The 27,790-nt window shown below is 52.3% G+C and overlaps 11 protein-coding genes across 11 annotated transcripts; 2 read left to right on the top strand and 9 right to left on the bottom strand.

The window, feature by feature from the left end:
• Positions 1-17: 17 nt before the first annotated feature.
• On the bottom strand, positions 18-4,233 carry pan1 (actin cytoskeleton-regulatory complex protein PAN1; the record flags this gene model as incomplete). Its single annotated transcript, XM_022636350.1, has 3 exons — positions 18-855; positions 909-3,549; positions 3,612-4,233. Coding segments are annotated over 3 exons (4,101 nt in total), but the record flags the coding sequence as incomplete, so codon positions are not given.
• Positions 4,234-4,688: 455 nt separating this feature from the next.
• On the bottom strand, positions 4,689-5,425 carry PENARI_c030G12088 (DNA-directed RNA polymerase II core subunit RPB11; the record flags this gene model as incomplete). The annotated part of the gene is made up of 4 exons (XM_022636434.1): positions 4,689-4,883; positions 4,941-5,050; positions 5,103-5,180; positions 5,251-5,425. The coding sequence occupies 4 exons, from the start codon at positions 5,423-5,425 to the stop codon at positions 4,689-4,691; spliced, it is 558 nt and encodes a 185-aa protein (XP_022483778.1).
• Positions 5,426-7,136: 1,711 nt separating this feature from the next.
• Positions 7,137-10,121, bottom strand: PENARI_c030G01210 (uncharacterized protein; the record flags this gene model as incomplete). The annotated part of the gene is made up of 3 exons (XM_022636356.1): positions 7,137-9,374; positions 9,429-9,828; positions 9,889-10,121. The coding sequence occupies 3 exons, from the start codon at positions 10,119-10,121 to the stop codon at positions 7,137-7,139; spliced, it is 2,871 nt and encodes a 956-aa protein (XP_022483715.1).
• A 1,269-nt stretch (positions 10,122-11,390) lies between these two features.
• Positions 11,391-13,857, bottom strand: pmt4 (dolichyl-phosphate-mannose-protein mannosyltransferase; the record flags this gene model as incomplete). Its single annotated transcript, XM_022636424.1, has 3 exons — positions 11,391-11,851; positions 11,915-13,553; positions 13,630-13,857. 3 exons carry the CDS (start codon positions 13,855-13,857, stop codon positions 11,391-11,393), a joined length of 2,328 nt encoding a protein of 775 aa, XP_022483768.1.
• A 681-nt stretch (positions 13,858-14,538) lies between these two features.
• PENARI_c030G03393 (uncharacterized protein) lies at positions 14,539-15,465 on the bottom strand (the record flags this gene model as incomplete). Its single annotated transcript, XM_022636373.1, has 1 exon — positions 14,539-15,465. One exon carries the CDS (start codon positions 15,463-15,465, stop codon positions 14,539-14,541), a length of 927 nt encoding a protein of 308 aa, XP_022483794.1.
• A 479-nt stretch (positions 15,466-15,944) lies between these two features.
• PENARI_c030G01605 (uncharacterized protein) lies at positions 15,945-17,072 on the bottom strand (the record flags this gene model as incomplete). The annotated part of the gene is made up of 1 exon (XM_022636359.1): positions 15,945-17,072. One exon carries the CDS (start codon positions 17,070-17,072, stop codon positions 15,945-15,947), a length of 1,128 nt encoding a protein of 375 aa, XP_022483742.1.
• A 693-nt stretch (positions 17,073-17,765) lies between these two features.
• On the bottom strand, positions 17,766-19,160 carry PENARI_c030G04076 (uncharacterized protein; the record flags this gene model as incomplete). Its single annotated transcript, XM_022636380.1, has 6 exons — positions 17,766-18,133; positions 18,191-18,264; positions 18,330-18,709; positions 18,761-18,837; positions 18,894-18,930; positions 18,987-19,160. 6 exons carry the CDS (start codon positions 19,158-19,160, stop codon positions 17,766-17,768), a joined length of 1,110 nt encoding a protein of 369 aa, XP_022483761.1.
• Positions 19,161-20,385: 1,225 nt separating this feature from the next.
• On the bottom strand, positions 20,386-22,595 carry PENARI_c030G11339 (uncharacterized protein; the record flags this gene model as incomplete). Its single annotated transcript, XM_022636431.1, has 3 exons — positions 20,386-21,510; positions 21,570-22,412; positions 22,470-22,595. 3 exons carry the CDS (start codon positions 22,593-22,595, stop codon positions 20,386-20,388), a joined length of 2,094 nt encoding a protein of 697 aa, XP_022483747.1.
• Positions 22,596-22,845: 250 nt separating this feature from the next.
• On the top strand, positions 22,846-23,307 carry PENARI_c030G04178 (ATP synthase subunit e; the record flags this gene model as incomplete). The annotated part of the gene is made up of 3 exons (XM_022636383.1): positions 22,846-22,869; positions 22,935-23,124; positions 23,234-23,307. The coding sequence occupies 3 exons, from the start codon at positions 22,846-22,848 to the stop codon at positions 23,305-23,307; spliced, it is 288 nt and encodes a 95-aa protein (XP_022483744.1).
• A 443-nt stretch (positions 23,308-23,750) lies between these two features.
• On the bottom strand, positions 23,751-24,512 carry PENARI_c030G05945 (CSN8/PSMD8/EIF3K family protein; the record flags this gene model as incomplete). The annotated part of the gene is made up of 3 exons (XM_022636395.1): positions 23,751-24,025; positions 24,080-24,261; positions 24,319-24,512. 3 exons carry the CDS (start codon positions 24,510-24,512, stop codon positions 23,751-23,753), a joined length of 651 nt encoding a protein of 216 aa, XP_022483763.1.
• A 318-nt stretch (positions 24,513-24,830) lies between these two features.
• Positions 24,831-27,366, top strand: PENARI_c030G03174 (dolichyl-diphosphooligosaccharide--protein glycosyltransferase subunit STT3; the record flags this gene model as incomplete). Its single annotated transcript, XM_022636371.1, has 6 exons — positions 24,831-24,960; positions 25,011-25,034; positions 25,110-25,190; positions 25,269-25,862; positions 25,915-27,043; positions 27,096-27,366. 6 exons carry the CDS (start codon positions 24,831-24,833, stop codon positions 27,364-27,366), a joined length of 2,229 nt encoding a protein of 742 aa, XP_022483746.1.
• Between the last annotated feature and the right edge of the window lie 424 nt (positions 27,367-27,790).

Genomic DNA, 27,790 nt, shown 5'->3' with positions numbered 1-27,790 from the left:
GGGGGAGGAGGTGCGACAGGGCTGGCTTGCACCGGGGTAGCAGACTTAGAGGTAGACTTGTCTTCGTCCATGGCGCTCAGAGGACGCGGGGGTGCCATTGTCCCGAAGAGGATACTGGCGAGCTGCTTGGCACTGCCGCCACCGGGCCGGTCCTCGTCCTCGTCATCGGATGAGTCGAACTCGGAACCGGCATTGGACCAGTCATCGTCATCCTCGGGGCGCGCGCGGGTCTTGCGTTCCAGGGGAACTGCACCGTGGAAGGAGGGCTTGGCGGGTTCTTGTTGTTGCTGGGTCATACGGTGGAAGGGGTTCGTAGACTGGGCGGTAGCTGGCGGCGAGGTCACGGTAGAGTCGGCGGAGGGCTGGGCCATGTTCTTGAAGTAGGGGTTCTTTGACTCGGCATCGGGGGTAGCTGCAGGAACACCACGGCTGCTTTCAGGCGAGCTGGCCTCGGGGGTGGGCACGCTCTCAGGTTCAGGTGCCGCTGGGGGTTCGGGGATAGCGATCGTAGGCACCGGGGGAGGGGCGGAGAGAACCTGGCTCTGCGCCGGGGTGCTGTGCTGAGGAGTTATATCGGCAGGGCCTTCATCATCGGATGAGCTCTCATCGTCATCAAGACCCTCGAGCTCACGCTGCAGCTGTCGCTCGCGCTCCTTGGCTGCCTCGAGCTCCGCACGCTGAGCTGCAAGGCTAGACTCTTGTTCCTTGGCCTGTCGGCTAGCTTCTTCCCTACGACGCTTCTCTTCCTGCCTCTTGATCTTGCCCTGGCGGACCTGTTCCTCAAGAGCCTGGAGTCGAGCAGCTTGGGCATCCTTCTCCTTCTGGAATTCCAACTCACGTTGGTTGGCCTCGTCCCTGTAACTGTATTAGCTATTTCCACCGTTGCTGTTGCTTTGGGTTAAACTCACTCAAGACGCTTGGTCTCGGCCTCCTGTGCTTCCTGTTCTTCCTTAATGGCCTGCTCACGAGCAGCCTGCTCCAACTTGGCGGACTCCTCCGCTTTCTTGGCATCAGCCTGGCCGGCACTGTCTGTCCGGGCCCGGCGAGTAGGGGGAGCTGGAGGTGGTTTCTTGCCCGCGGTCTTCGAAGCCGCGGTGCTAGGACCACCCCGCTCATCGGCAAGGCGACGCTGTCTCTCCTGTTCCCGCTTGGCATCTTCCTCCTCGGCACGCTTGACACGGTCCTCACGCTCCTTCTTCTCGCGCTCTTGACGTTGCACAAGAGTCTCGCTGGCGTCGCTTGGCTTCAAACCGGCAGCGGCCATACGCTCAGCAATCCGCTTCTGCGCACGCTCCCTGGCAGCAGCTACACGGTCCTCGTGTGTGTTACCTGGGAGGGAGCTTGATGAATCAACGGATTGAGGCATGGAAGGTCGCGCAGCAGGAGATTCAGCCGCTGGGGATGCGCGGCTTTGCACCTCGGGTGATGGTCTTGACCGTTCCTCCTTGCGAATATGAGCAGTTCGAGAGTTACGGCTCAAGTCGTAGATGAAGTCGCGAGTGATATCTTCGACACCCAGGGCATCCTCCCAGCGACGCTTCTCATGCTCACGGGTAGAGTTGCTACCCTGATCACGAAGGCTGTCTTCCAAACTGCGGGCAAAGTCGCGCACACTCTCCTCGACATCACGAGTCATAGCGTCATTGCGCTCCCGTTCAGCCTTCACGTTAGAGCTCTCAGTCTCCAAACGACGAGCAGCTTGGCCATCTTCATCTTCCGAGACAGGCGCAGGGCGTCCAGCAAGCTCGGCAGCCCGGGCTTGCATGCGAGCGCGAGCGCGGGCCTTAATTCGGTCCGCCTCGGTCACAGTACCACCGGGGCCAGTCCCGATAATATTGGAGGCACCACCTGGGTGAGCCTTGGCATCCTTAAGACGGAAGAGTTCGAGCTTCGCATCGGCAATCTCACGCTCAAGACGGCGCACATCAGATGCAACCTGAGGAACTTGGTCCTCGTAGGACTGCAACTGGCGACGGAGAGACCTACGCTCGGCTCCGCTGTCCAATTGGCGGAACGCGGCATTGGGGTGGGTATCGAGGTCATCCTGCACACGGCGGATACGGTCCATGAGGCTCTCTGCCTCGCGACGGTCCTGGCGGTCAAGAGCATCATCATCCTCTGCCCGGTTCTCATCTTGGAAATCGACGGCGTCAAGCATAACCTTGGTCTCCCGAATCTTCTTGGTCAATTGCTCGACAGAGTAATCCTCATCTGATGCTCCTGAAGCGGCAGGGGAAGGAGTACGAGCGTCGTTGCCAACACGACGGCGAGCACTGGAGCGGTAACCACCGGCGGCATCATTGTTCTTGAACATAGTAGCATCCTTGCGGGCTCCGGGGGAGTTACTACCACCACCGCGGAAGGAGTGATCCTTGAGATAGCTGACACCAGTCTTCTGAGGCTGGAGGAACGCCCCGGTTGCCTTGCGGGTCTCCGCATCCTGGGAAAGAAGCGATTTCACTGTACCAATGGAATCATTCAAGTGTCTCGTGGATGGGGGAACAAGTTCAGGGGGTAGACGGTTGGGCACAGGATATCCATTAAGAGCACGGTATATCATGTGCATGGCCACAGCGAACTCATCCATATTGAGGCGGCCACGGTTATGCGGGTCCGCCAGAGTCCAAATGCGCTCCAGGTCCTTACGGTTCAAACCACTCTGGCCCATGATCTCAATAGCTGTCTCACCGCTGACAAAGCCCTTTCGCAACCCATCCCATGCGCGGAAGAGATCATCATAAATCTTCTTCTCTTCCTTGGTGATAGCCCAGGCAACCGTAGCATTACCCGAAAGAGCAGCTGCGCTAAAGCCGCCTTCGCGGCCAGGCTGTGGCATAAGCTGCTGCTTCATGGCATCGATATTAGGCAGACCTTGTGCAGGAGTGTTGATGAAACCCCACTGGCCTGGCATACCAGTAGGTTGAGCTGTCAAACCGGTAGGCTGAGCTGTCAGGCCCATTCCGCCAGTCTGGGCCGGGCTCAGGTTTGAGCCGAACCCAGTAGGCATAGGCGGCATTGGCGGCCGCGGGCCAGTATAACCAGTTGCCTGCGGGTTGGTCATAAATCCGGTCTGCTGAGGCTGGAGGAATTGAGACTGGTTCTGGCCAGGGAAGCCTGTGGGCTGGGGTTGCTGAATACCAGTCTGCTGGGGGAAGAAACCAGTGGGCTGCGCGGTCAGCTGCGACAGGAGCTGGGCATTATTCGGCTGTTGTGGCACGGGCTGTTGAACAATCGGGGGTGTCGATTTGTTCTCCATGAGAGGAGCGTCGAAGTTGGGGACGTTCGTTCGCTGCTGTGGCGGCTCTGGCTGGGTATCCGGAACATCGAATGAGATGATATCCACCATACTAGAAACCTCATTCTTGATCTTTTCGGGTAGGGAAGGAGGAAGCTCGCGGCCGGTGAGACGAATGTTGCACAGATACATGGCCAATGCAAACTCGGGGAAGAACAGCTGTCCAGACTTGGTAGAATCGGACAGGACCCAGATCTTAGAAAGGTCGGTGCCCGTCAGCTTCGAGCGCATTAGAAGATCTCTCGCTTTGTCGCCTGTTATTTTCAGTCAGTATACAAGCCATCGCCAGAATCATGGGGTAGCTCGGGAAACCCACCATCCATTGTCTTGCTGTCACCAACGGCAGACTTAAAGAGCTGCTCAAACTTGGCCTGATCCTGGGCGGTAATGAAGGACAGCCGAATACTAGGAATCTTCGATCCGGTCTTTGGCGGCACCTGGGGAGGCGCGCCGGCCCCGGCATCTTGGAAGGAGTTCGCGATCTCAGATGAGGTCTTGAATCGCTGTGGGATCTGGGGAACCGGAGGCGGCGCCTGCGCCTGGGTCTGAGGGGTGTATCCAGTGAACTGGGGTTGGAAGCTCTGCGCTTGCTGCTGTTGCGGTTGTTGCGGTTGCTGAGGCGAAGCGCCGGGGAAGCCAGTGTATTGGGGCTGAAGTTGGCCTCCAGGGAAACCGGTCGCTTGAGGCTGGAGTTGTCCCGCGGGGAACCCGGTGGCTTGGGGCTGTAGCTGTTGGTTACCGAATGGCGAGGGCTGACCGGTGAATCCGGTGGGCTGCGGAGCAAAGCCAGTGGGCTGAGGCTGCTGAATTGAGGGCTGCTGTTGGCCCTGGGGGAATTGCGAGTAGGGTTGTTGTTGCTGCTGTTGCTGCATGAATGGTGCCTGGCCAGGACGGCCACTGGCACCACCCCCGAGGAAAGTATTCGACGAGGAAAACATTACCGAAACCACGCTTGCATGGACAAAACAGATGCAGAAGAACTAAGAAATTGATCAGAAGAAAGAACGAATGCAAAGATGGTACGTGAAGTTGGATCTCAGGAGGATGCGAATGACGCTTGCCCTGGACGCGGAGGCACGCTAACCCAACCGGGTGCTTAGTCATTGGCCCTACAGAGATATTTTTGGTTCTACAACATTTACTGGCAGAAGCAATGAGCAGATGCATTTCATTGGTATCATGGTAGACACATTGTGTCGCTGCAAATCATGGCCGGTCTAAGCCTGGCTGAAATGAGACGAAAAAGCAAAAACGAGCCGCAGAGAATGGGCTATCTATAGATCCCCAAGACCAAAAATAAGAGAAGAAAAGCAAGGCACTAATGACCGCTGCTCCATGCGCCGGATTTTCAGACCCCAAAAAAGAAAATGGATGAAGTGAGCCTTCAGACCACTTACTCGGCGCCCTGCTGCTGCTGGTTGGCGGCGTTGGCCATCTTGCGAAGCTCAAACTCCTTGGTAAACTCGCGAGAAAGGATACCCAAGTCCTTGATCAGAGCATGGCAGGCGTTGATAACAGCCTGGCGAGGAGTGACTTCACCATCGGTCTGAACACGCAATAAGAAGTTGGGAGTCAGAGGGTGGGGGACCTGGCAAGTTCTTGTTAGCGTTGCTCGGTTCAATGCAGCATCAATCAAACCCCATACCTTGTAGGCGGCAAAAATGACATGCTGGGTCTTGAGCAAGCGAGTGCGCAGCATGTTGCCGAGGGTGTGATCCTCCTTGTGGAAAGTGAAGATCGCAGCCGAAGGAAGGCCTGTAAAAGAGTAAGACAGGGTGTCGAGTTTCATCAGGTCAACAAGACTTACGAGTGTCGACCTCGACGTCGATCTTGTTCTCGCCAGGAGCGAGCAGGATCGCCTCATACCTGTACTCGACATTAGCATCTAAATGGTCCTATAGGTGAAGGCTCAAGCATGTGGTGGAGGTGGGATGGAAAGATAAGGTGTTGCAGACCGAGACCACGGGCACCAAGGGCATCCCATAGACTCGACAGAACTGACACATCAGGGACCTCATCTCCTGCAGACATGAGGCTACGCTCGTGGCGTGGGGCAGGAGCAGAGCCCCGGCGGCCATAACGATCCTTGGCGATGGCCGCCGTGGTGGTAACGAAGGAGATCTCGGGCATTGTAGCGTAGCTCATGGTTCAAGAAAAAGGGTGTGGGAAAGTAACAACAAGAAGAAGCGGGAATAATGGGAGATCAAGAACGTCAAGCACCCGGGGAAGACAGGCCGAAAAGGAAAGAGCAATGCTTTTCATCCTTCTTATTTTGCCCCAGGGCCTAGTACCCGGCTAAGAACCCGAAAACTTCATCTCTCGGGGGAACAGAAGTAAAGACTGTTTCACACTCACCGATCAGGCGCGTTCATTTTGTACCAAAAATGAAGTTCGTCGTGATGTGCGAGTCTATGTAAAATCGTCTCCGGTAGACGAGAAGAATAAGACCGAATGACAGGTCAATCCCAAGATTGGCGGCGGTTTGATATACGTCTCAAGACCTCGCCGGCGTGAAAGGTAACCTTGAGTGGACGCAAGAAATGCCCTTCACTTCCAATACGCGCGCTTCGGCCCCTCTTTCGCTTGGTTGGCCGGTAACACGCAATAAGTCAAGCAAGCACCTGAATTTAGGTCGCTTTAACGATAAAAGGGATAATACGCCGGTCTTCTTGGTGGCTTGCTTGATGAAAAGTAGCGGGAGCAGATCCATCCTGATATTGATCATGTGATGCTATCTATGTCACGTGATGCTAGCTATCGATCTGTCTATATTCAGGCTTGTCTAATACTTAGGTTCATTTTGCTCAATACTATATATGTTGTATATTGTCATCAATCCAAAATACAAACAATAACTGAGCCTATTTTGGATGACCTTATTGAAATTCTACAACCATGGATGTATCTGGGCCAACAGAGTGCCGCATTGCGCTATAAACAGTCTACAGTATAAACCATCTGGCAACATCGATATACTGCAAAATACACCAATAAACCAATCAACATTCTCAACCCAAATACCCGAGACCAATCTAATGTTAACGTTAATTACTTCCACATAAGAACATCCATGGGTACTATATGTCCACAGGTCCATGTACGCATATATATTGATAAACATCCACCCACAGAAAAACCAATTAATCTACACAACACAGACACACGCGTAGACTCTGGACCCCAAAAAAGACACAAGCCGATGTAACCGGCCACAAGGCCCGAAATGTATTAAAAGAGTCGAGCCAAGAAGACCTGAAGACGCTTGAAAAAAGGTCGTAGGAAAACAAAAAAGCAGAGTACGCACCCAAGATGAAAGGCAGAAATATGAAAAAAGAAAGTGACAAACAGATCACATAAATAAGGATGGAGAAAAACGCCTGATGTCTTCCCACGCCGATGCCAGAAAATGGAAAATGGAAAGAACAATCGAAGTCAAGTAAACTAGAAACACAAAGAAACATATGTATCATACTTGAGAATGCCGTATGCCGGATGCCGTATGCTCACTTTTTTTTATCCGCAATGCAATGCACAGATCGGAGACCAGGGATGCATGGAGGCAATATGAAGCCGAGACATTTCCAAACAGCAGAATAAGCCCTTTGAATTCGATGGTATGTGCGTGATGATTTCATGTCATAGAGAGGGAATGAGAGTGAGAGAGATTAAGGAAATAGGAAATGCAAAGGAGACATGAAATGGAAAGAGAAAGAAAAAAGAGAGAAAAAAAGAAAGGCTATACAGCGTGACGTGGACAGGTTATCTGTTCATATGCAAATGTAGACAGGGTCTCGTGGGTGAGGATTTGAGGAGAGTGACAGGGTGGATAGAGAGCCGAGACTTAGTGTACAGCACTCAGGAGATCACCGAAGCCAGAAGTCCCCCGCTTCAGCTTCCAGCTGCTCTTCTTCTTGTCGCGTTTCTTCATCATGTCAGCCCATGCCTCGTCGTCGTCGTCGTCCTCGTCGGATCCGGCCTTTCGGTTGCCAGATGGGCTGTTCCGTGAGACTGGCCGCACTGTGACCGTTGCAAGGGAGGATTTCGGCAGGTTAGGGTGTGATTGCGACATGGGCAGGGCGGGGTTGTGGTTTTCATCGCCCCAGGGTTTGTTCATGGGGGAGACCGCTCGGTTGGCTTGTTCGGGTTGCATAACTGACACGGGGCGGTAGCGAGATGCCATGCCGGCATTGCTACGCTCCGATGGAGCAATGGAAGCCGCGTATCCTGTGCTGGGACGGAAGGGACTACCAGATAGGTTCGGCATGGGAGAACCGGTCCGGCGAGTGGAGATATTCGGATCTAGCATGCTCAATGTGCGCTGGTCAATGTGAGGAGGTAACGAGGGCGGCACCCCAAGAGCGGAACCTGCAGGCATAGACATCGGTCTCATATTTGGGTTGACACCGGCCATAGAAGGAGGGCCTGTCATAGAAGGTGAACCCATGGGAGGCATTCCAGGCATCATCATTGGCGGCATGGGCATACCGCCCTGCATCATGGGTTGACCCTGTCCGCCTTGCATCTGCATCATTTGCTGCATCCACTGCATCTGCATCTGCATCATGTGGCCCATTTGCTGTGTCAGCTGGATTGAGGCCTGTTCTCCGGCGGTGACGTTGTTTTGTTGCTGGGGCATCATCGAGTATGGCCTTGGCACACCTCCCATATCGTGCATTGCGTGTGTGTTCGGGCTTCCTCTGCGCATCGCCCGCGCCCGTTCCTCGTTCGCGATAACACCAACAAGGCCTCCAGGGGGAGGCATCTGATTCTGATGCATCTGATGAGAGGTAGACCCTCCGTATACGGAAGCACCGCTGCCGCCGCCTCCCATAGCCAGAGATTCACGGTTGGGACCATTGTGGATACCTGCACCATAGTAGGGGTCCTGCGGCAAGTTCCTCGCGAAGACAGGCAGACTGCCCCGGTTGCCTTCATTTTGTGCCCCCGTTGTCGAGCTCGAACTCGAGATATACGGCGGGGCCATGGACGCACGAAGGTTGGGGTTGGAGCTGACATTGTTCAAGCGGGTAGGCGGGCGATTGCGATGGGGGAATCCATGTGCTGCCAAAATACCCAATGGCACATCATCGTCCTCCTCCTCGCTGCTCTTGCCGCTAGTAGATTTGTCTCCCTGGGCGGAGAGACGGCTCGGAAGCAGATTGGGTGTGCTGCTGCTACCTCCACTCACCATTGGGTGCAGAGATTGCGCGGGTGCTTGCTGACCAGTGATTTTCATCATCTGCTGGCGGTAAACGGAGAGATGGGCCTCTTGCTTCCGTCTTTGCCGTTCCGTCTCACGCTGTTTCTCCACTTCGTCTTCCTCATCGTCGAAGTCGTCATGATCGGACTCTTCGTCACTCTTGGTGGCATTGCTATTGGACCGTCGGAGCTCTTGCTGTTGGCGGTAGTGCTCAAACTGAGACGGTGTCATCACCTTGTTGCCGGGAGAAGCCGACTTAGGCATGCTTTCAGCAAATTGCACGGCCAATCGTGCATTGTCCGCGATCGAGTCATCCACAGGGTCGGCAGGTGCAGGCGAACGACGGTACTGGAACATATTATCAGGTTCGGGGCTCAGGTGCTGAGCATAAGCGACTCCCTTGCCCTTGTCCACAGCAGAAGGCCCACCGGAGCTGGGAGCATCGGCCCACTCTGCAGAGCCTTCCTTGCTCCACATGAGAGATTGGCGGACCATCTTTGCATCCTCATCGTCAAAGGGCACGGATTCCCGCTGTGGTGAGTATACGCCACTCCTCCGCAACAACCCCCTGTCGGACTGTCCTCTGCTGGGTCGATCCAAAGAACGATGGGAAGTGGTGGCCTCGGATACGAGATTCGGCGACGGTGATGGTCTTCGCAAGGCGGTCACTGTGTCGAGGGTGGACTGGCTGTGGTTTGCTGAGTACGCATCCGGGTTATGTAGCAATCCCTCCTCGGATGGGCGACTATGGTGACCACGGTCCCAGGAGTAGGGAGGCGACTCGATGACAGGGGATCGATCGGTGTTAATCGGAGCGGGCGCGCCAGCTCTGCTAGACTGGAAAGCGGGGAGGGCATGAGTAGGGGGGGAAGAGGAGTACTGCGATACAGTTAGTGAGATACGCCTCTGGCTGCGATGAATCATAGGCCATACCTTTCCCGGTTGAGGCGAAGGATCCCGCATTACACTCTGTCGGGAGTTCATGTTGTCGAACATCTTATTGAAATCATCGCTCGAGCCAAGTGTGAAGTTTGTATCGGGCAGCTTGGGAGGTGTCGCCGTGCTGTCGGTGCTGCCGGTCACAGGGCGGGTCTTCGCGGCATCTGGGGTTCCCTGTCGAGGAACAACGGGCGCAGACGACTTCGAGAAGCGTCCACCGAAGGAGAAGGTCCTCCCTGCGGCACGCAGAGCACCTGACAGCGGGGATGGATCGGGTATATCATGGATTCTGGAATGCGGGGATTGGGTCTCGTCGGGCGGAGGGACCTCTGTAGATGACGGCAGGGTCGACGACGAACTTAACCTGGTTGACGTAGAACTTTCGTAGTTACCACTGTCACGCCTCCCAGTCAGTCGTTTCCTGAGGGAATCCATGGTCGAGGGGCGGTCATACCGATGTTTGTCCAGGGGTCGCTCGGTCTCGGCAAATATGTTGTCGTCTTCTAGCATCGATGGCACCGCATTGCCTTCGCTGAATCGCTTCGTCAAGGGCGCTCCGTCTGTCATGGATCGTTGGGGACCGGGTCGCTCGAAAACTCGAAAGGAGGATTGAGGGGCCTCCACGTCCTCCAGCACATTACCGGACGACTTCCGTCGGTTGAAGCTCTTGGGTAGTTTGATAGGCATCGCAGTGGTGACCTGGAACGCGACCAAGTTGTGCTGTGATCCACCTCTTTGTATTGACTCAAGGGATCGCCGATCCTAGAGTGGCCCTCGGAAGCCTGACGTGTCGAAAAAACAAATAAACCCGAATAAGCGACAAGTCAGGTACTTAGGTAGAGAACCGCGAGGGGGTAAGGCAACACCGAGCCGAATTGAAGATCAGGGGTGCTGAGGAGAAGTCAGTCAAAGAGAGAAACTTCTGGACAACATCAACTCACTTTTGCTTAGCGGCTGATCAGAACCCGGCAGGAATCCACAGAGTGGATTTCTCTCTTCGATCTGATCCTCACAACAAACTGGATAATAATTCCCGAATTCCTTGCAGGGCTGTGTAGCCACCTGCTGAGGATATCCGTAAAAATTCAAGCCAGGTGAAACCAGTGCGGAAAATCGTCGTCCGTTTCACTTCGGACTCCGCTTAGATTTGCTCAGACGGCCAGTCGAAGAAAAACTGGAGACCTGTGGGGAGTGGAGTTGGAGTTCTACAGACCCTTTGCCAAGAGGAATGTCAAGAGAGAATGATAGCAGGAATGAAGAGAAAGTGTAGAGGTACAGTCTCTAGTCTAACATTAGGTTATACAGGTATGGCCTGAGGTACTTACACAATGTACATAATGGTGGAGAGATTTTCCTACTATTTTACTCCATTTTTCAGACTATCTCTTAATCTAGACTGTGTGGGATTGAATGTGAAACCTCTTTACTATACATAGGGGCCTTTGTATATACATGTACACACTGCTAAAAATAACCGTACTCCACAAAGAGGCGAATCGCTTGGAATGTCAGAGGAATGCGGTAAAGACGAGTCTCGAGTCTAGACTTCACAGCTAACCAAGATATGTACGTGCGAGAATAACTCGCTAGCCATACAGCAATACACATGCAGACACATGTCACTGGCACGGAATCACGTGAAAATTACAGTCACCTGACCCTGATCTATGTCATTGTACATTTCTCCGACGGTCAGTGGAAATAGCTCACGGGTGATCAGGGACTGATTTGGTGTGTACGACTGTGACACAAAACTCGAAAAGCTGATGGCTACGGAGAATGTACTACATTGGGAGAAACGGAGAATTCAAACAGATACATAGGACTCCAATAGATACCCAAGATATCAAATATCAATCCCATGTCACATTCCAACACCTCCTACCGTCTATCTCGGATTATAAGTTATCTTACAAATTGCCTCAGGCAATTGCTTTGGTTTGGGCCATGGGAAGCTTATTTGGCAAAGTGCAGGTCGTAGTTCAGCCACTTGCGGGCGGTCACGCCGGCAACGTCAAGGCCAGGGGTACCGTAGGTCAGCGGGGCATAGAAGATGAAGCCCCAGATGGTGGCGGCCAGGATGACAAGGGTAGCGATCCAGCCCGCGACGAGCGACTTGCAGCCCATGCGCTCCTTGGCAGTGATGAAGCGGCGCAAGCTGCTGACCGACCGGGCCTTGGACTTGCCTGTGGGGTCATCGACCGGGGGCAGGGCAGTGCGGGGATCAAGCGGCTGCAGGTTGAAAATGAATTCAATTAGTGCACCACACACCATGGTGGAGGCCAAATGGGAGGGTAAGTAGTGGTGCAGGAAGCGCTGACGGCCCATCAGCCAGAAGGGGAAGTAGTGCGCAGCCCAGCACAGGAACAAAAATCCGGTGCTGTTGTACAGACGTGAGCGAGTGCCAGGGCCCCAGACTGAAACGTATAGGTTAGTCACCGTCACAAATGGTAGGGTTTGCTTTTTTGATTGAAACTTACTTTCTTCCAATGCATCCACACCACGGCGGAGGGAGAGCTGGTCCGCACCGACAATACCGGCGAAAACAGCCAGAAGACTGCTAGCTATCCACCATCCGATCGGGTTACCCAAGAAGTAGATTTGGCCGCGGGTCTCGTTCTTGGTCCAGAAGCTGACACCACGCAGCAGGAACGGCCACTGGAATGGCTCAGTAGCATAGGGGTGGCTGCTGGTCAAGGCGTTGTTGTGGTGGAACATGGCACCCTGGAGCTCGAAGTACTTGCGTAGGAAGGGCAAAGTCTTAACCTTGCGCTCCTCCCGCACCAGACGGGGGCTATCCTCCTCAAGGTTCTCGATGGTCTCGGCGTACCATGCGTTGCTAGACTGCAGAATGTTCTTGTTACCGTTGATCTCGGCTTGCTTGTAACCCCATTCGGGCAACGGGGTTGTGTGCGTCCACATCGCAACCCGAGTCGGGACGTGAATCAGCTTGAACAAACTGGCAAGGGTACGGAACTCTTGAGCGGTCTTGCCCGACTCAATCTTGAGCTCGAACAAGGTGTCGTTGTGACGATCGCCCTCAGCCGCTTCTTTGGGGACAGTGGTGAACTCCTGGTTAGTAGGGTAGAAAGGAGAGGCAACATCGTGGGTGAGGAGGTAGGACTCAGTGCCAACGTGACGGAGCTGGATGATATCACCGTTCCTCACACTGCGGGGCTCAGTCACATCAAAAGGCACGGCGGGCAGAATCTGCCACTGGTTGTTGGTATCATTGTGGGGGTAGCCAGTAACCTGCTGGCCTTGACTGGAAATACGACCATCATCATAGCGTAGAGGGTACTTGTCCCAGTGGCTGTGGAGGAAGACCTTGGTGTCCTTGTGGCGCATAGTGATGGTGTCGAAGTACTGGATGCCAACGGACTGTGCAGTCATCTGGTTGTCACTGAGAGTCTCCTGGAACTCGGGGGTCATGAACTCGTCGCCGGGACCCGACCGAGTGAGGATGGCAAAGTGGACCTGGAACCAGAACAGGTAGAACAAGAAGGGAATGACAACGAGACCGACAGCACGAGCGACAAAGTGCTTGCCCCAGCTGATCATGTCAAGCGCTCCCTGCTGGCGGTTGATATCCAAGAGGTTCCACAAGTCGATGAGGACAGCCGCACCGATAGTAACGAAAGTGAAGAAACCAACATATTTGGTGGAGATGACACAGCTCATGCAGAAGCCGGTCAAGAGAAGCCACTTCCACCACTTACGACCAAATGGTTGGTGACGAAGCTTGTAGAATCGAACATAGCAGAGGATGCTGAGAGCCATAGACAATACGAGAGTGGAATCCAAGAGGATCAGACGGTCCTCACCCACGTGAGCGTTGTCAAAGACCATCAGACCGGCGGCCAGAACACATGCAGGCAAGGAATATCCGGACTCCCACATAATGAGGAACACGACGGGAATAGTCAGGGCACCGAGGGTAGCCGGCATAGCACGCAGCCAGAGGTAGGGCACGTTGTTTTCGATATAGGAATCGCCAATGTTCTCGAAGAGGAAGTGTCCATCGAAGCCGATCAGCCAGCCCATAGCGGCGAACAGCAGCTTTCCAAATGGCGGGTGGACATCGAAGAAGTAGGTGCGTTGCAGATAGTACGAAGCGAACTAGGACCAAAGATCAACGTTAGATGAAAAATCCCCCTTTTTCGCGACAATCGCGTTGAAGCAGTCGGCTCCATACCTTTCCAAAGTGAACCTCATCAAAAACGACCTCGTTGGGGTAATCGATGCGGTAGAAGCGCGTAGCGAAAGCCAAACCAGTGAGAACGACTATGGCCAGCCAATAGTCCCATTCCGAACTTTGCTTGACCGGTGCCGCAGGAGTCAAAGAGCCATCATCAGAAGGCAATGCGGTGTAAGCCTCCTTCTTTCCGCCTCTCTTCCGCAGAGAGGGCGAAGGGGACGACATTATTTGAAGAATGAAAGAGAGCGACCGAGAAACTACCTATAGTCAAATAGACTTCCGGGGTGTCAGCAAGAAAGGCAGAGAAAGCAGGAAGAGAGAGAAAGGGAAAACATACTAGAATCACCAATAAAGCATGACCAACAATTGAGGACCTGTAAAGGAGGAAAAGGAGTAGAGGGGGCGGAACTGTAGAACGTTGCGTGTCTTCTTTGCACAGGCGACAGGGCGGTGGCCCATGCTCCACTTGTATACTTCATTGAAACACGCCTACGTAAGCCTTGTTTGACCATTATATGGTCATTCAAGGATTTGCAGAATGCATAAATTAGTAAACTTCATAGAACTGGATCACGTCGGTGTGTTTCGACCAGAAAAAATAGACACTATTGCTCTGGTGCAGACTTATGACCTCTTCTTTGACCAGTTTTTCGGACTATTTGTCGGAGTATTTGTATTCAATTGGATAAAATTAACAAGGTTCACATATGTATCTGGTCCAAGATGTTTATTTTCGTGGCTTTGAATGCATAAACAGTCTTGCTCGCTAAAATCCCTTTCAATTGGCATGTCGTAGGGCTCGAATGCAACAACCACCATTGACTGCGGGACAAAGATATATATCAAGAAGACTCACCTGTCTAGCGGCCTGGCTATACAACCCGCAAAGCATGCATCAAAAACTTATCAAGCACTTTCCACATCAACCTCTCGAATTACAAGCCACAACCCCTTCCGAAACGGCACTTCATCTTCAGTCTCTCCCTCAGTCGAAACAAAATCCTTCCTATCCCTCCGCCTCCTCCCAAAATCTTCGTCCGGATCCCTAGCATTATTCCTCTTCTTCAACGCAGCATTAAAGCGCGTTAACCTAGACTTAGAAGACCAAGGCAAGATATCAAACTCAAGCTCGGCAATCCAAGGACTCAAAGCCTGAATCCGTCGCTGACACACATCAACCTCCTGCTCCTGAGTCCTATCACCCTGACCAAAAACAGCATCATTCTGAAGCTGCAATAAAAGCTGCGCCTGGCGATTAACCTTGCCCTGGGAATCCAAAATAGGAATGCCGGCAAGATGGGCCAAAGCATCCAACTTGGCAATTTCAGCTTTCAACCCGCGCGGACCGAAAATGTCCTTGTTGGCCGTCTTGATAGCCGAGTCCGTGCGGCTCTTGGAAACACCCTGGCTACCCAGATTGGCGAGTCCACTAACTACAGACCCGATCCAGTGCAGGGGGAAGAGTATCGGGACAGAGTTTAAGACTCCGCCTGTTGCGTCTAGGATTTGGAGGGGTGGGCTGCTGGAGATGTCTTTGTTCAGTTGGTCGAGGAAGGCCAGGAAGGATTCCTTGGGGAGGTTGTGGGATTTGAGGACTGGTGCGTAGGCGCGAATGAAGGGGGAGTCGAAGGAGGGGCTTATGGCTGGGATGGCGATTGGTTTGTGGGTCGATGATGACCCTGGTCTTGTTTCTTGTACTGATGCTGAGGGTGCTTGTTCTTGTTCTCGTTGGATTGAGGGTACTGGGGCTGTGTATGCTGGAGGGTGGTCTGCTTCCTCTGAAGCAGATGGGCCCATGGCCTCGAATGGGTTCTGTTTCTTTTCATCGGCCATGGTGTGTTGAGGAGAAAGATGGTGTTGGTGTTGCGGCCGATGTCCGTCTTACATGGGGGCCAAAGGAGCCTTTATCTTTGGGAGTGGGGGCAGTAAGCTCAGCCTCGAAGTTTTGCCCTACGGTGGCTTTGAATGGGTCTGATTACTCTGGACCAGAGAACAAGCATTGACTTAGCCACAAAGTGCAAGGTTGTTGGTCTGGGGCTCTGATGCCAAGATCTTACACTACGCCTTATCGGGTATCCAGTGCGAGATGTCGTCACCTCTTCACGGAGTAATGTACAACAAATATCCAAAAACGACTTTTCTTAGCAAATGCAGACTATGATGGAAAACAAAACATCGACATTCCTAAAACAAACTCCAAATGCACTCCAAATGCACTCCAAATAATGCCCGTCAGATGCAGAATAGCTTCACAATATATGAATCTGGATTTCAAACAAATCATGGCTCATGGGTATCAATCAAGAAAGACCTTAATCATCATCAGACATGTCCAACAACTCCAACTCGGTCGACACCAGTGCCTGGAACTCCGCTCGGGGCATTCCTGTAGCCTTGGCCAAGCGGAACAAGCTCTTGATACTGGTACCGATATGCTGCTTCACTCCAACCTCACACGTAGACCGGTTCTCGGCTTCTTGCTCCAACCTGGCAACAGAGCTACCAGAGGAGATAGATGCCGGCCGTGGGTGGTTCAAGGCTTGAGCAGCCTTATCAGTGGGAATATCAGCAGCAACGTACCCGTTTGTACGCGGCTCATTCGTATCAACCCCATCAATCTGGCGACGAAGCAGGCTGGCCAGCATATCCCCGTTCAGGGAAGACGGCCCCACATCGGGCTGCTCTTCCGTTGGATCGTGGTTATCCATGGCCGGCTGCACGTCCCCGTACTGGGAGAAGTACGTTTGCTCAGACAGACCCGATGGGCCATGCGTTCCTGAGCCGGCAGCTGGCGCCGGGGTCTTGACTCCAGGCGTCCGGCCCGGCGTAGCATCGTACTGAGCCCAATAATCGTCGTCATCTTCCTCTTCCTGGCCATTCTCCTTGGGTTTCTCCTGCTCAGCAGCACCAAGCACATCAGTCATGAGGTTGTCCTTGGCCAGAAAATCAGCCTCTCCAATAGAAGAAGCCCAGGTGTTCTCCTCATCGGCAGGTCCTTCACGCGGCAGAAGCTCCGCAACCCGCCAGCCGCGGCCGCCTCCCACTTCGTCCGTTGGGCACCACAGATAGAGCACAGTAATGCTGTACTCGGGCAGAGGGACCTGCGCCTGGAGAGTCTCATCATCGATGCGCTTGTATGTGACCGGGAGCTCATCGGGCAACTCGATCTCGCCCGATACGGGGTGCGGTTCAAAGGTGGCACCGTCTATAGTCCTCTGCAGGCGCTCTGCCTTGCCTGAGTCCCAGCAGAGTAATTGCAGCCATGAGTCTGTGGAAGATGTAGACAGGGAGCTCAGGACGTTAACTCGTTGGCGCAGAATAGGAGAGAGGAGTGGGAGGAGAGCTGGAGGCGCACGCGGGGACACAAAGGCTAGCGGGAGGCACGCGAGCAGCGGAGGGAGTAATGAGCGTGTTTCTGGGGGGTTGATGAGTTCGACCATGGCGAGTATGGAGGAGAGAGGAAATGCGGAGGTGGAGGAATAAGAGAAGCTCCAAAAAATGACTAGGGCTCCATTCGCCCGAACGTGGGGCAAAACAGAGCAATCACCGGGCCGAAAGCTTGCATTTCCATGGCTCCTCAGGTCCGTCTAGGGCTCAATCTCTTTGTTTAATTCTTACCTTGACTGCATCTGATACCTACATATTTCTGCTTCTATCGGTCCTATTCGTTCTAATTCACGCTGGATTATTCAATCCGAACACCTCGAACTTTTTTTGGACGCTATGGAACACCCTATCTTCCTGAAATGAGTATCTTCTCGGAGTAGGGATAACCCCTAGCCAGTTTTAAAACATTTTATAACTGACTAGAAAGTGGACAGAGCATTTCAAAGCGGAAGGGAAGCTAAAAAGAATGAAACGCTGCATGGATATATAGACTGCCTGAATTCCAAGGCCTCATTAACCACTCGATCCTTAACTAAAAAGTTGGGTCTGGCAGTATTAAGTCATGTTCTTGACGGAAATTGGATACTTAAATAAGCAGTACACATGGCTAAGTTAACAAAGGTTCCAAACTCGGAAGCCAAAGGTCTCAGTTATATATACTTTGATACTATACCAATGAACAAGTATACATCTATCACTCTTGTTGGTTTGCACCTATTATTACCTAGTCTATAAACTTTTAACTTTTATGAAAACCGCACACCATGTTTAAGAGGATCAGTCACCCTCTCATCAACAAGAATCGATAACCGCTGATCCTCCAAGTCAGCCAACGAACAAGGCGAAGGCGGCGAGTTACCACAACTATCCTCCGCACCTCGAACCTCCCTCCAACCCGCGATCTCCTCCCGAATTTTATCGTTTCGAATTTCTCTGAGATACCAATACTCATGATAGTCACGCGGACACTGACGCGGACTGTGGCGAGAAAGAGAGACTTGGACACGCCGAGGCATGAGTCTGGTGAACAGAGGCCAGATACTCATGAGACAAGCGGCGACGAGGACGACCCCACCTTCGATGACTGCTAGAGTACCCAGTTCTATTGATAACCCTGTTGACGGGGAGGTTAGTTACCCCGTCCTGATGCATATTCGGAAATAAGGCTTACATGTCGGGTCATGAATGGCTGTTCGGTAGTCGGTGAAGTATACCGTCATTCTTAGAATGCTAGCAATGGCCCCTCTGACGATAATAGTCAGCATTGCACCGATTGGTGAATGTTTGGCGAATGATATTAAACAACCCACATTCCACTTAGCAGGAAAATACCTGTCAGTGCTATCTTATGTCCGCGGGGCGCATGCAGTTTCCAAACAGACGGGATGGGCAGCACAAGGATCAGAAGACCAGTCAAAGAATTCAGGGGTGAGAGGACCAGAAAGACATATGTCCCATGAACACATGCCCCATTCGTGATGCTCTTGGTCCCTAAAATCGCCATGTTCTGACATTCGAAGAAAGCGTCAACAAACGTTGCAAGTCCTACTCCGAGGACTAAAGACCCAACAATATATGCGCAGAGTTGGAATTTGCGGACGGTGAAGATGCGCACGTAGAATAGAAGCAGAGCTATCTTGGCTGGGGTGATGTTGAATGGATAGTCGAGGACTTGAATGGCGAATAAGCCCTAATATCTGTCAGCTTCGTTCTCAAAATTTGATGCCTTGGGGTTGCATACTTTGCTTTGAAGAAGGGCATTCTCGGGTACTTGAGATATAAAATCATAGTGGTATCCCAATCCACCGTTTGTGGCCACTGAGAGATGAGTTGTCTGTTTTTTCTTTCAAGAATTACTGGTTGTTTGTACTCACGTATGACATAAATTGTCGATTTTGCCAAACTTGCAACCTATAGAGAGCCCGATTAGAATAATCCGAGTCAGAGCAAAAGATAGATATACATACCAGAGAAAGCAAGACCAGATAGTCATCAACACGAAGTTTCATCCGCTGCATACACCGAGTACCAAGCCTCGCCACAACAAAGAATATCTGCAAGATAGCAATAGCAGCAGCAGTACCTACAATGGCATTGCCATTATACAGCTGTTGGTCCCGATCTGCCCAGTCGTTAACCATGATAGAACGGGGCCCTCATCAAACCCCCATCAAGAAACTTTTGTAACGCTCTATAGCAAGAAAAAGAGCAACGAAGAACGGGTCCACATATTAAATAAAAAAGAGACTCAAACATTTTTCAGTCAATAGCATACGTATGTGGAGTCCGGCAACGGAACCAAACATGAGGTATATACACAATGTACCACGCAGGGCAATCCGAACAATGCCGTGGATGTGAAGTCTATCGAGTATCAAAGTTATCATGCCCGTGGTTCCAGATCATCTACCGTGTTGTATTTGGTCTGCCGCTCTTTTATATCCACCCGTCCCCAACGTGCCCCAAGGGTGCCCTGAGTTCCTGACATCATGACCTATTTTTGTCTTTGGTTCCTTTCGCTTCGAGAAATCTTCAGAATACTGCGTCTACCACGTTTGACCTCTGCGGGAAAAATTACTCTTTTCTCGATAAAACCCTATATTGACCCTGATGCTGTGAGCTAGTCCGGTCTATGGTTTAATGTAAAACTTACTTGACTATATCGGGGAGAGAGACACAGATGCTCGCATGCTTGGTTTCCATCTTCGGAACTCGTAGGTTTTTCATCGGGCAATTTTGGAAGGGTCTTCGGTCAGATTCGTGCTTATCACTGCTACTCCGGGCATTTGGCATGAGTCTAGATCAACTTTATTTAAGTGTCTACTAGCTGGATATACCCACTGTGGAATGAGTAGATCGTCGTTTCGATACACCGGAGGCCACGTCGTTATAGATGAGGGACTGAAACAGTCAAGGTTCATTTGGTTTATTGTTCGTTGGTTTGTTGGCGGTTCCCCGCAGTCGAGACCTTTCGAGATCCCATGCCCTTGCATGATACCTGCTTCAGGTATTTGTCAATGCGGCAGTTATGAACGTGAAGGAGTTGGCGACATTGCCGGGCAATAGCTGTGGAGTACGAGGGAGGGGGTGCTCGGGAGTTACTGGGAACCACGGTATATCACCCGCCACCAGTAGCGGACTAAACCTGAGTACGTTACAGCCAAAAGGCAAAGGTATCTTTCTTCATTGATATTGGCGATGGAATACATACACAAGCACACAAGTATGTGACTGTGACTGAAGGGAAGGGGGTATATGGCAAGACGGGGCACCTCGCAAGGAAAAAAGGTAGACGGGGAAGATCGGCCCGCGCAAGAAAACTACATCAACAATGATTGGGAGACACAAGTCATTGGAGTGGTAGATCTAAGCCACCCGATCCTTGTTCTCCAACTTTCCCACCAACCGCTTCATATCAGTCCACTCCTCCGCGGGCACTTCTTCTGGCAGTCCGCCCAGGCCCTTGCCAACTTCGAAGACAGTAATGACACCATCAAGTCCACCAGTCGCAAGACGTCGTCCTTCTCGCTCTTCCCATGCGACCTTATTAAGGCTCTGAGATAAGATGCCGCCACGGCCGCGGGATGGGGTGGTGCGGACGGCGGGTACCTCGGTGTCTGTGGCAAGGTCCCACACTTCCACGTTGCCTGCACCGTCAACAAGAGAGAAGACGCCAGGTCGGTGTGGGGACCAGCGTGCATCGTAGACCACATCTTCACGGTTGATCTCGAGAATGGGCGAGACCACTTGCGTCTGGGCGATGCCGGATGTGGCGGAGGCTGTTGTCGCTGGTGGCCGCACACGCCAGAGTCTGACGCTCCAGTCTAGACTGGAGCTCAACATGAGATCTCCTAGATCGACGGGTCCACGGCCGGGGTGGAATGCGGTGGACATGATCGGTGCTGCGTGTCCACGATAGGCCAGCCGGTGATCTGTGCCAGCCTTGGCTCCCGCTCGATCGTACCGGTGGCAGGGGTAGATGCCTCCTTCTTCGGTACCAACAATGAAAAAGGTGGGATCGGAGTGAGGGAACGACATGGTGGTCGGAGCGAGATCCTCCGTCTTCGATGGGGGAGGTGTAGTTAGTTCCAGATATTCCTGCGGTTGAGAAAGCATATCGACGGTCCAGCCACAGACCACACCGTCTGTAGAGGCCGTCATGATGTTGTGTGCATTCTGTGTACCAACAATTGAGATGCTGTAAACGGGATGGGTGTGTCCAGAGCCAGTGAGGGGAGTCTTTTGTACAGGAGCGCCTCCGCCAGCGCGTGAGGAACGAGTGTCCCACAGAAGGACTTGTCCAGAATAGGAGCCACCAACAATAAGGTTTGGATGGTAAGGGGAGAACTTTGCGGTGAGAATATCAGAGGTGGAGTGGAACACATATTCCGGGCGAGATTGTAGGTGTTGATTCCAGACCTGGACAAGCCCATCTGGTTCGTGAGGAGCGGAAGGGTTCTTGGTGTATGATGCAAGCAGCAATTCAGGGAACTTGAGATGGGTCAGTACATAAGACATAATATCCATATGAAAAGCGGTGCGGTGCTCACCTTGGGAGAGAAGCTCAGATCACTGATCATACGCTTCTTACTCCATCGTTCGTCCCAGAACTGACACACTTCCCGAATTCCCCTTCGTTTCTTGCCGGTCTCCTCATCTTCTTGCAAATCTCCGTCAGTTCCACCAAGCTCATAGTCTGCCAGTACATCGTAGTCCTCGTCTAAAGCTCGCTCAATAACCTTCGAAGAACGCTCCACGAAGTCCAAGAAATCATCCGACGATGTAACAGCCTTCAATTCGTCGTCGTCAAGTGTACGCAGAGGGTATCTTAATTGTGAAGATTGCGCAGCTGTCGTCTCATTATTTTCCGTCTGATTGGTAGCCTGCAGTTCGTCTTCGATTTCTTTGCGAAGCTTCTGTCGGATTTCCTCATCACGTTCCCGGTCCCGTCGACTGAGACGCTTGTTCGACCGGCTGGTACCAGGGACCTCCTCATTATCCGAAGCAACAGACTCCTCAGGGGTCTCAGGTTGAAGATCTAACCCATCTGTTTGTACCGCTTTGCTGTAGGTGACGACCTCTACTTTAGGTTTGGATTCGGGTTCGAGTTCAGGGGGCTGCGGGGCTTCCGTTGCAGAGGGAGTGTAGGGCTCCTCGCCGACTGTCTGGACGGCAATGGATTGAGATTGTGGGCGCGATGAAGAAGCATATGCGTCGGTATTCTCTCCACTCAGTTGACTGGCGCTCAGTACGGAGGTTGGCCGGCTTCCTCTGCGCGACTGGCCATCAGCGCCATGGCTCAGCGAGGCCGAAGCTGGACGGTCCACCAGACGAGAAATCAAGTCATCAAGCTCGTGTCTATTATCAGGGCGACCGGGTGCTGGCGAAATAATCTGCCATTGTGGTTAGCTTCAGTTGAGCTCCATGGTTAATTCACATGCTGCATTTACCTCTGAAGCATCACCAACACTAGTTCGGGATGTGAACTCCTTCTGGCGGAGCTCACGCTGTTTCTTCAGCTCAGCAAGCTTCGCCCGTTTGGCAAGGATCTCATCCTTACGCTGCTGCATCGACATCTTGTGCAACCATAAAGAAATTAGACCAGACGTGTCGTCGTGAAAGTGTAGGCGTGGTTTATTTACCCGGGATGACTAAGGGTTGGACGGGCGGCTTCGGAAAAACCTCGCGCAGGGACTGAAGATTGAACCTCGCCCCAGACCATTTCGGAGATTCATTGCCATTGTCGGTTGACACCTGTGAAACGGTCCCTCGGTATCTCGCGATTTAATTCCTTATTTACTCCCGTCCTCCGGATTTATCGCAGAAATGGCTAGCACTCAGGGTGTCAATGTGAGTATCGGCTAAGGGTCACCCTCTCCGCGAACCGGCTGTTGACCACGTCTACGCAACTACAGGTCCTCCGTTACTCGGCTCTCGTTGCCGGTCTCGTCTACGGTGTCTACCACCAGTCCTCTCTCAACTCGATCACCAAGCGCAAAGAGATTGAGCACGAGTACGCCCGCAAGGAGCGCCTGATCGAGCAGGCTAAGGCCGAGTACAAGAAGAAGACCCAGCCCCAGGAGACCAAGACACAGTCCAGCGGACGTACGTTACAATCCCTTGTTGATACGGCTTGACTCAATGCGAAACGATCCGGAGCAGCCGTCTACCCCCCAGAACCCCCAGAATCCCCCAGCGCTAACAACTCCTCCAGTCATCACGAATTTCGAGGACCCCAAGTTCGACCTGGAGGCATTCTTGCAGGCCAAGGCTGCGGAGTCGCAGTAATGTGATGGATAGAAGAGTGGAGGAATGATACGCAATGATCTCTTTGCGGGAATCGCACCTCCCCCAGGGTATTAGACGCGATTTGCTCGAGTCCGCTCCATATTTCTGTACGATTGTTTGGGTTTAGTCTGCCCCCGAGCTGTGGCATTGCGAGCGAAAGATGGAATGATTTTGTTTCTCATTTTTTAGACGTTTTATCTGGGTCCTGTACATACCCTGGGCTGTTGTGCGCCTGTACACTACAGTTGGACCATAAGCAAGAAGCAAAAGATCGTGTTATGCATTCCGGCGTTTCTTCTTATATGTTCCAGACCGATATCGGTTCCGGCGTTACTTTGTCTTCGCATTTGTATAACCCGGACGGAATATGTAGCCATCTAGCCGTGTAGCCTCTGGATGGAGGATCAGATGTATTAACTAGCAACTGTTCCCGGGGATCTTCGTCAACTTAAACTTCCGCTTGTTCCAAGCATTTTCATCGCCCCACGAATGCCGTTCGAGGACTGGTTGTCCATGGGCGATACAACGATAGGCTTGGGATGCAGCAACTTTGTCTCCGGGTCCCATGTCCACCCACACTTCGTGAAATTGGCTATTATATTCGGGTCTTCCTGCTCAGCGGATTGCTCGTCGAGACCAAGGTATTTTGCTGCCGTGGATAGCCTTATTGCTTCGTAGGACGTGCTCACAGAGATCAAGGTCTTGTCTTGGTAGAAGCCTAACAACACGATGTAAGTGACTGCCTACAGACCTGGTGGGCATCAATACATACTCTCATATCTCCGTACTAGTGGCTGTAGCACCTCCGGCCATGGGCATTGTCTGAGGATTCGATATACCTGCTCAACTTGTGTCTGCCATACCGCTCGTAGTAAAGTTAAGCAGTTTTGCAGAGAAGAGTCTTGGTGTATGAGAGATCCGGGCATTCGTTTTGTCAAGGCGCGAGCTTCAGGTCTGTGGCACAATCTTCGTCAGTGGGTCGACAGTCAATAGGATCACTTGACTACTAACACTTGATCGGTGAGGAGATGGACGAGAAAGAAGCTGGAATAAAATGTGCTTAATAGCGTAGGGTCACCCCCACCAGTTCCAGGGTAGCCGCTGCCTTCGGATATGAGGCATGCTTCATGCTCGTAAAGCGATAAGGCTTCGAAGAGATGTGACGGCGGAGCGTTGGAGCTCACGAGTGTTGCGAGCTGCTCCATGGTCAGTGGAGGCAGCTCCATCTGTGATGTGAAGGAAAGTAAGTCGTAGATGGTTCGTTTCGCCGATATAGCTAAATATCTCGTAAACGTTGAAAGTTGCGAGAGAGAAGAGTTCCAACAGTCATAGTATTGCGGGGAGCAATCGGAGGTGGCGCCTCTCGCCGGTGCCAAGACCCTCAGAAGTGACCACCTTGCGTAGCTCTCGCTCTTCCCATCTACACCCACGGCCCTCACCATTGGCACTTCAGCCCAATTCATTCCTTGATTTCATGTTTTAAATTTGATTTCTGATTCCGGACTTTGCTCCTTTTGGCCATTATGGCCCAGTCTTCGCTTGATGTTCTGCTGAAAGGCAGCTCCGGCCGGAACACGCGCGGTCTATTGCGGGTTATCATTCTCTGTACTATTGCTGCCGCCGCGGTGGCTAGTCGATTGTTCAGTGTTATTAGTATGTGTCAATTGAGAGACTTAATGATCATTGTGCTAACTTGTTTCCAGGATTTGAGAGTATTATTCACGAATGTACGGCTCTATGCTGCACTAGATGCAGTCACCTCCCCCAGAACACTCGAACGAGATATTGATAAATTCTTCTAGTCGATCCGTGGTTCAACTTCCGGGCAACAAAATATTTGATTGAAAATGGCTTCTACAGCTTCTGGGATTGGTTTGATGACCGTAAGCATCCCTTACCCGCGATTGCGCGTCCCCAGATGGTGGTATAACCGAGGTGCTGATGGAACATTTGTTGATTAGGAACATGGCATCCTCTGGGTCGTGTCACTGGTGGCACATTATACCCTGGTCTGATGGTGACCAGCGGTGTGATCTACCACATCCTTCGTTTCCTCACTATCCCCGTCGACATTCGAAATGTCTGTGTTCTGCTTGCCCCTGGTTTCTCTGGGCTGACGGCCCTGGCCATGTACTTCCTGACCTGCGAGATGTCCACTTCGCCCTCTGCTGGTCTCCTCGCTGCGGCATTCATGGGTATCACCCCCGGCTATATCTCGCGGTCCGTCGCAGGTAGCTACGACAACGAGGCCATTGCCATCTTCCTGTTGGTATTCACATTCTTCCTCTGGATCAAGGCTGTCAAGAACGGTTCTATCATGTGGGGAGCGTTGACTGCCTTGTTCTATGGATACATGGTCTCCGCTTGGGGTGGATACGTTTTCATCACGAACTTGATTCCTCTCCATGTCTTCGTCCTTATTTGCATGGGACGATACAGCACTCGTGTGTACATCAGCTATACCACTTGGTACGCCCTGGGAACACTAGGAAGCATGCAGATCCCCTTCGTCGGGTTCTTGCCCATCCGCAACAGTGATCACATGTCTGCCCTTGGTAAGATCCTGGAATTGCTTAATCACTGTTATTCGTACTGACCATCTACCAGGCATCTTTGGCCTGCTCCAATTGGTGGCCTTTGCCGAATTCGTTCGGGCCTACCTTCCTGGCAAGCAGTTCCAGAAACTTCTGACTGCTATGGTTCTCCTCACCGTTGGCCTCGCCTTCAGTGGTCTCGTCCTGCTCTCACTCACTGGAGTTATCGCTCCCTGGAGTGGCCGTTTCTACTCCCTCTGGGATACCGGCTACGCCAAGGTTCATATTCCCATTATTGCCTCCGTTTCTGAGCACCAGCCTACTGCCTGGCCAGCCTTCTTCTTCGACCTGAATTTCCTTATCTGGCTTTTCCCCGCCGGTGTGTTCATGTGCTTCCAGAAGCTCAAGGACGAGCATGTCTTCGTGGTCATTTACTCGGTCCTCGCCAGTTACTTTGCTGGTGTCATGGTCCGCCTCATGCTGACTTTGACTCCCATTGTGTGTGTTGCCGCTGCCCTCGCCTTGTCGGCCATTCTCGACAACTTCCTGGTTGCGTCATCCCCCACCCCCGAGTCTAAGGCTAAGGCCAATGTCGAAGACTCCAAGTCTCTTCGATCGACCCGCAATCCTGTTGTTGGCATCTACTCATACTTCTCCAAATCTGTCGTGGCTTGCTCGGTTACCCTCTACTTGCTCTTGTTTGTCGCACACTGCACCTGGGTCACCTCCAACGCCTACTCGTCTCCGTCTGTGGTCCTGGCTAGTAAGCTTCCTGATGGAAGTCAATTCATCATTGACGACTACCGTGAGGCTTACTACTGGCTGCGCCAGAACACCCCTGACAACGCCAAAATCATGTCCTGGTGGGATTACGGATACCAGATTGGTGGTATGGCTGACCGCCCTACTCTTGTCGACAACAACACCTGGAACAACACCCACATCGCCACTGTCGGCAAGGCCATGAGCTCGCGTGAGGAAGTCAGCTACCCCATCTTGCGTCAACATGATGTTGATTACGTCCTGGTTGTGTTCGGTGGACTGCTTGGCTACTCAGGCGATGATCTGAACAAGTTCCTTTGGATGGTTCGTATTGCCGAGGGTATCTGGCCCGATGAGGTGAAGGAGCGTGACTTCTTCACTGCCCGTGGCGAGTACCGTGTGGACGAGGAGGCCACTCCTGCCATGAAGAACAGCTTGATGTAAGTGACCCTACCGTTGTACGATTTCAAAACATTACTGACCCCATAACAGGTACAAGATGTCCTACCACAACTATCAGAGCCTCTTCCCTTCTGGCCAAGCGGTCGACCGGGTTCGTGGCACCAAGCTGCCCACGGAGAGCCCCCAGCTCAACACGCTGGAGGAGGCCTTCACCAGTGAGAACTGGATTGTTCGTCTCTACAAGGTCAAAGACCTGGACAACCTCGGCCGTGACCACAGCAACGCTGTTGCCTTTGACAAGGGCCTCAAGCGTAAGCGTACCGCTAAGAAGAAGGGTCCTCGCGTTTTGCGAACCGAGTAGAGCACTATTTTCTAGACTCATTTCGCATTTCTGTTGGCTGTTATGATGACATAGCAAGCCGTTGTATTGTGTTTTCAAAACTTACCAAATATATCACTTGGTCCAAATACCTGCTTGTAGATCAGCACCTATCAACATGTTCCTTGCTCCGGCTTTGATGTTGGTTCATAAAGATACAGTGGGAGCAGGAGTATAGATCAACCCCAAGGTGGCAGTATGAAAAAGAGCGAAAGTGCTACACGAGACTAGACAGACATCTAAGGCCCATGATTTATACAACATATTCCAATACAATTCAATCCATTCTGTACATTGCAGCACAAATGCTGAGATAACCGCTAAACTTGCAGATCTGAAAAACAAGGTCTTCCCGAAGACTCCGAAACCCCAATTTGCACCGTTGTTCCTTGGCTGCAGCAGGACG

This window comes from Penicillium arizonense (genome assembly GCF_001773325.1).
Source record: "Penicillium arizonense strain CBS 141311 chromosome Unknown PENARI_contig030, whole genome shotgun sequence".
Classification (NCBI taxonomy): Eukaryota; Fungi; Ascomycota; class Eurotiomycetes; order Eurotiales; family Aspergillaceae; genus Penicillium; species Penicillium arizonense.
The sequence above is the reverse complement of the archived record's forward strand: the minus strand, read 5'-3'. Positions and strand labels throughout refer to the sequence as shown.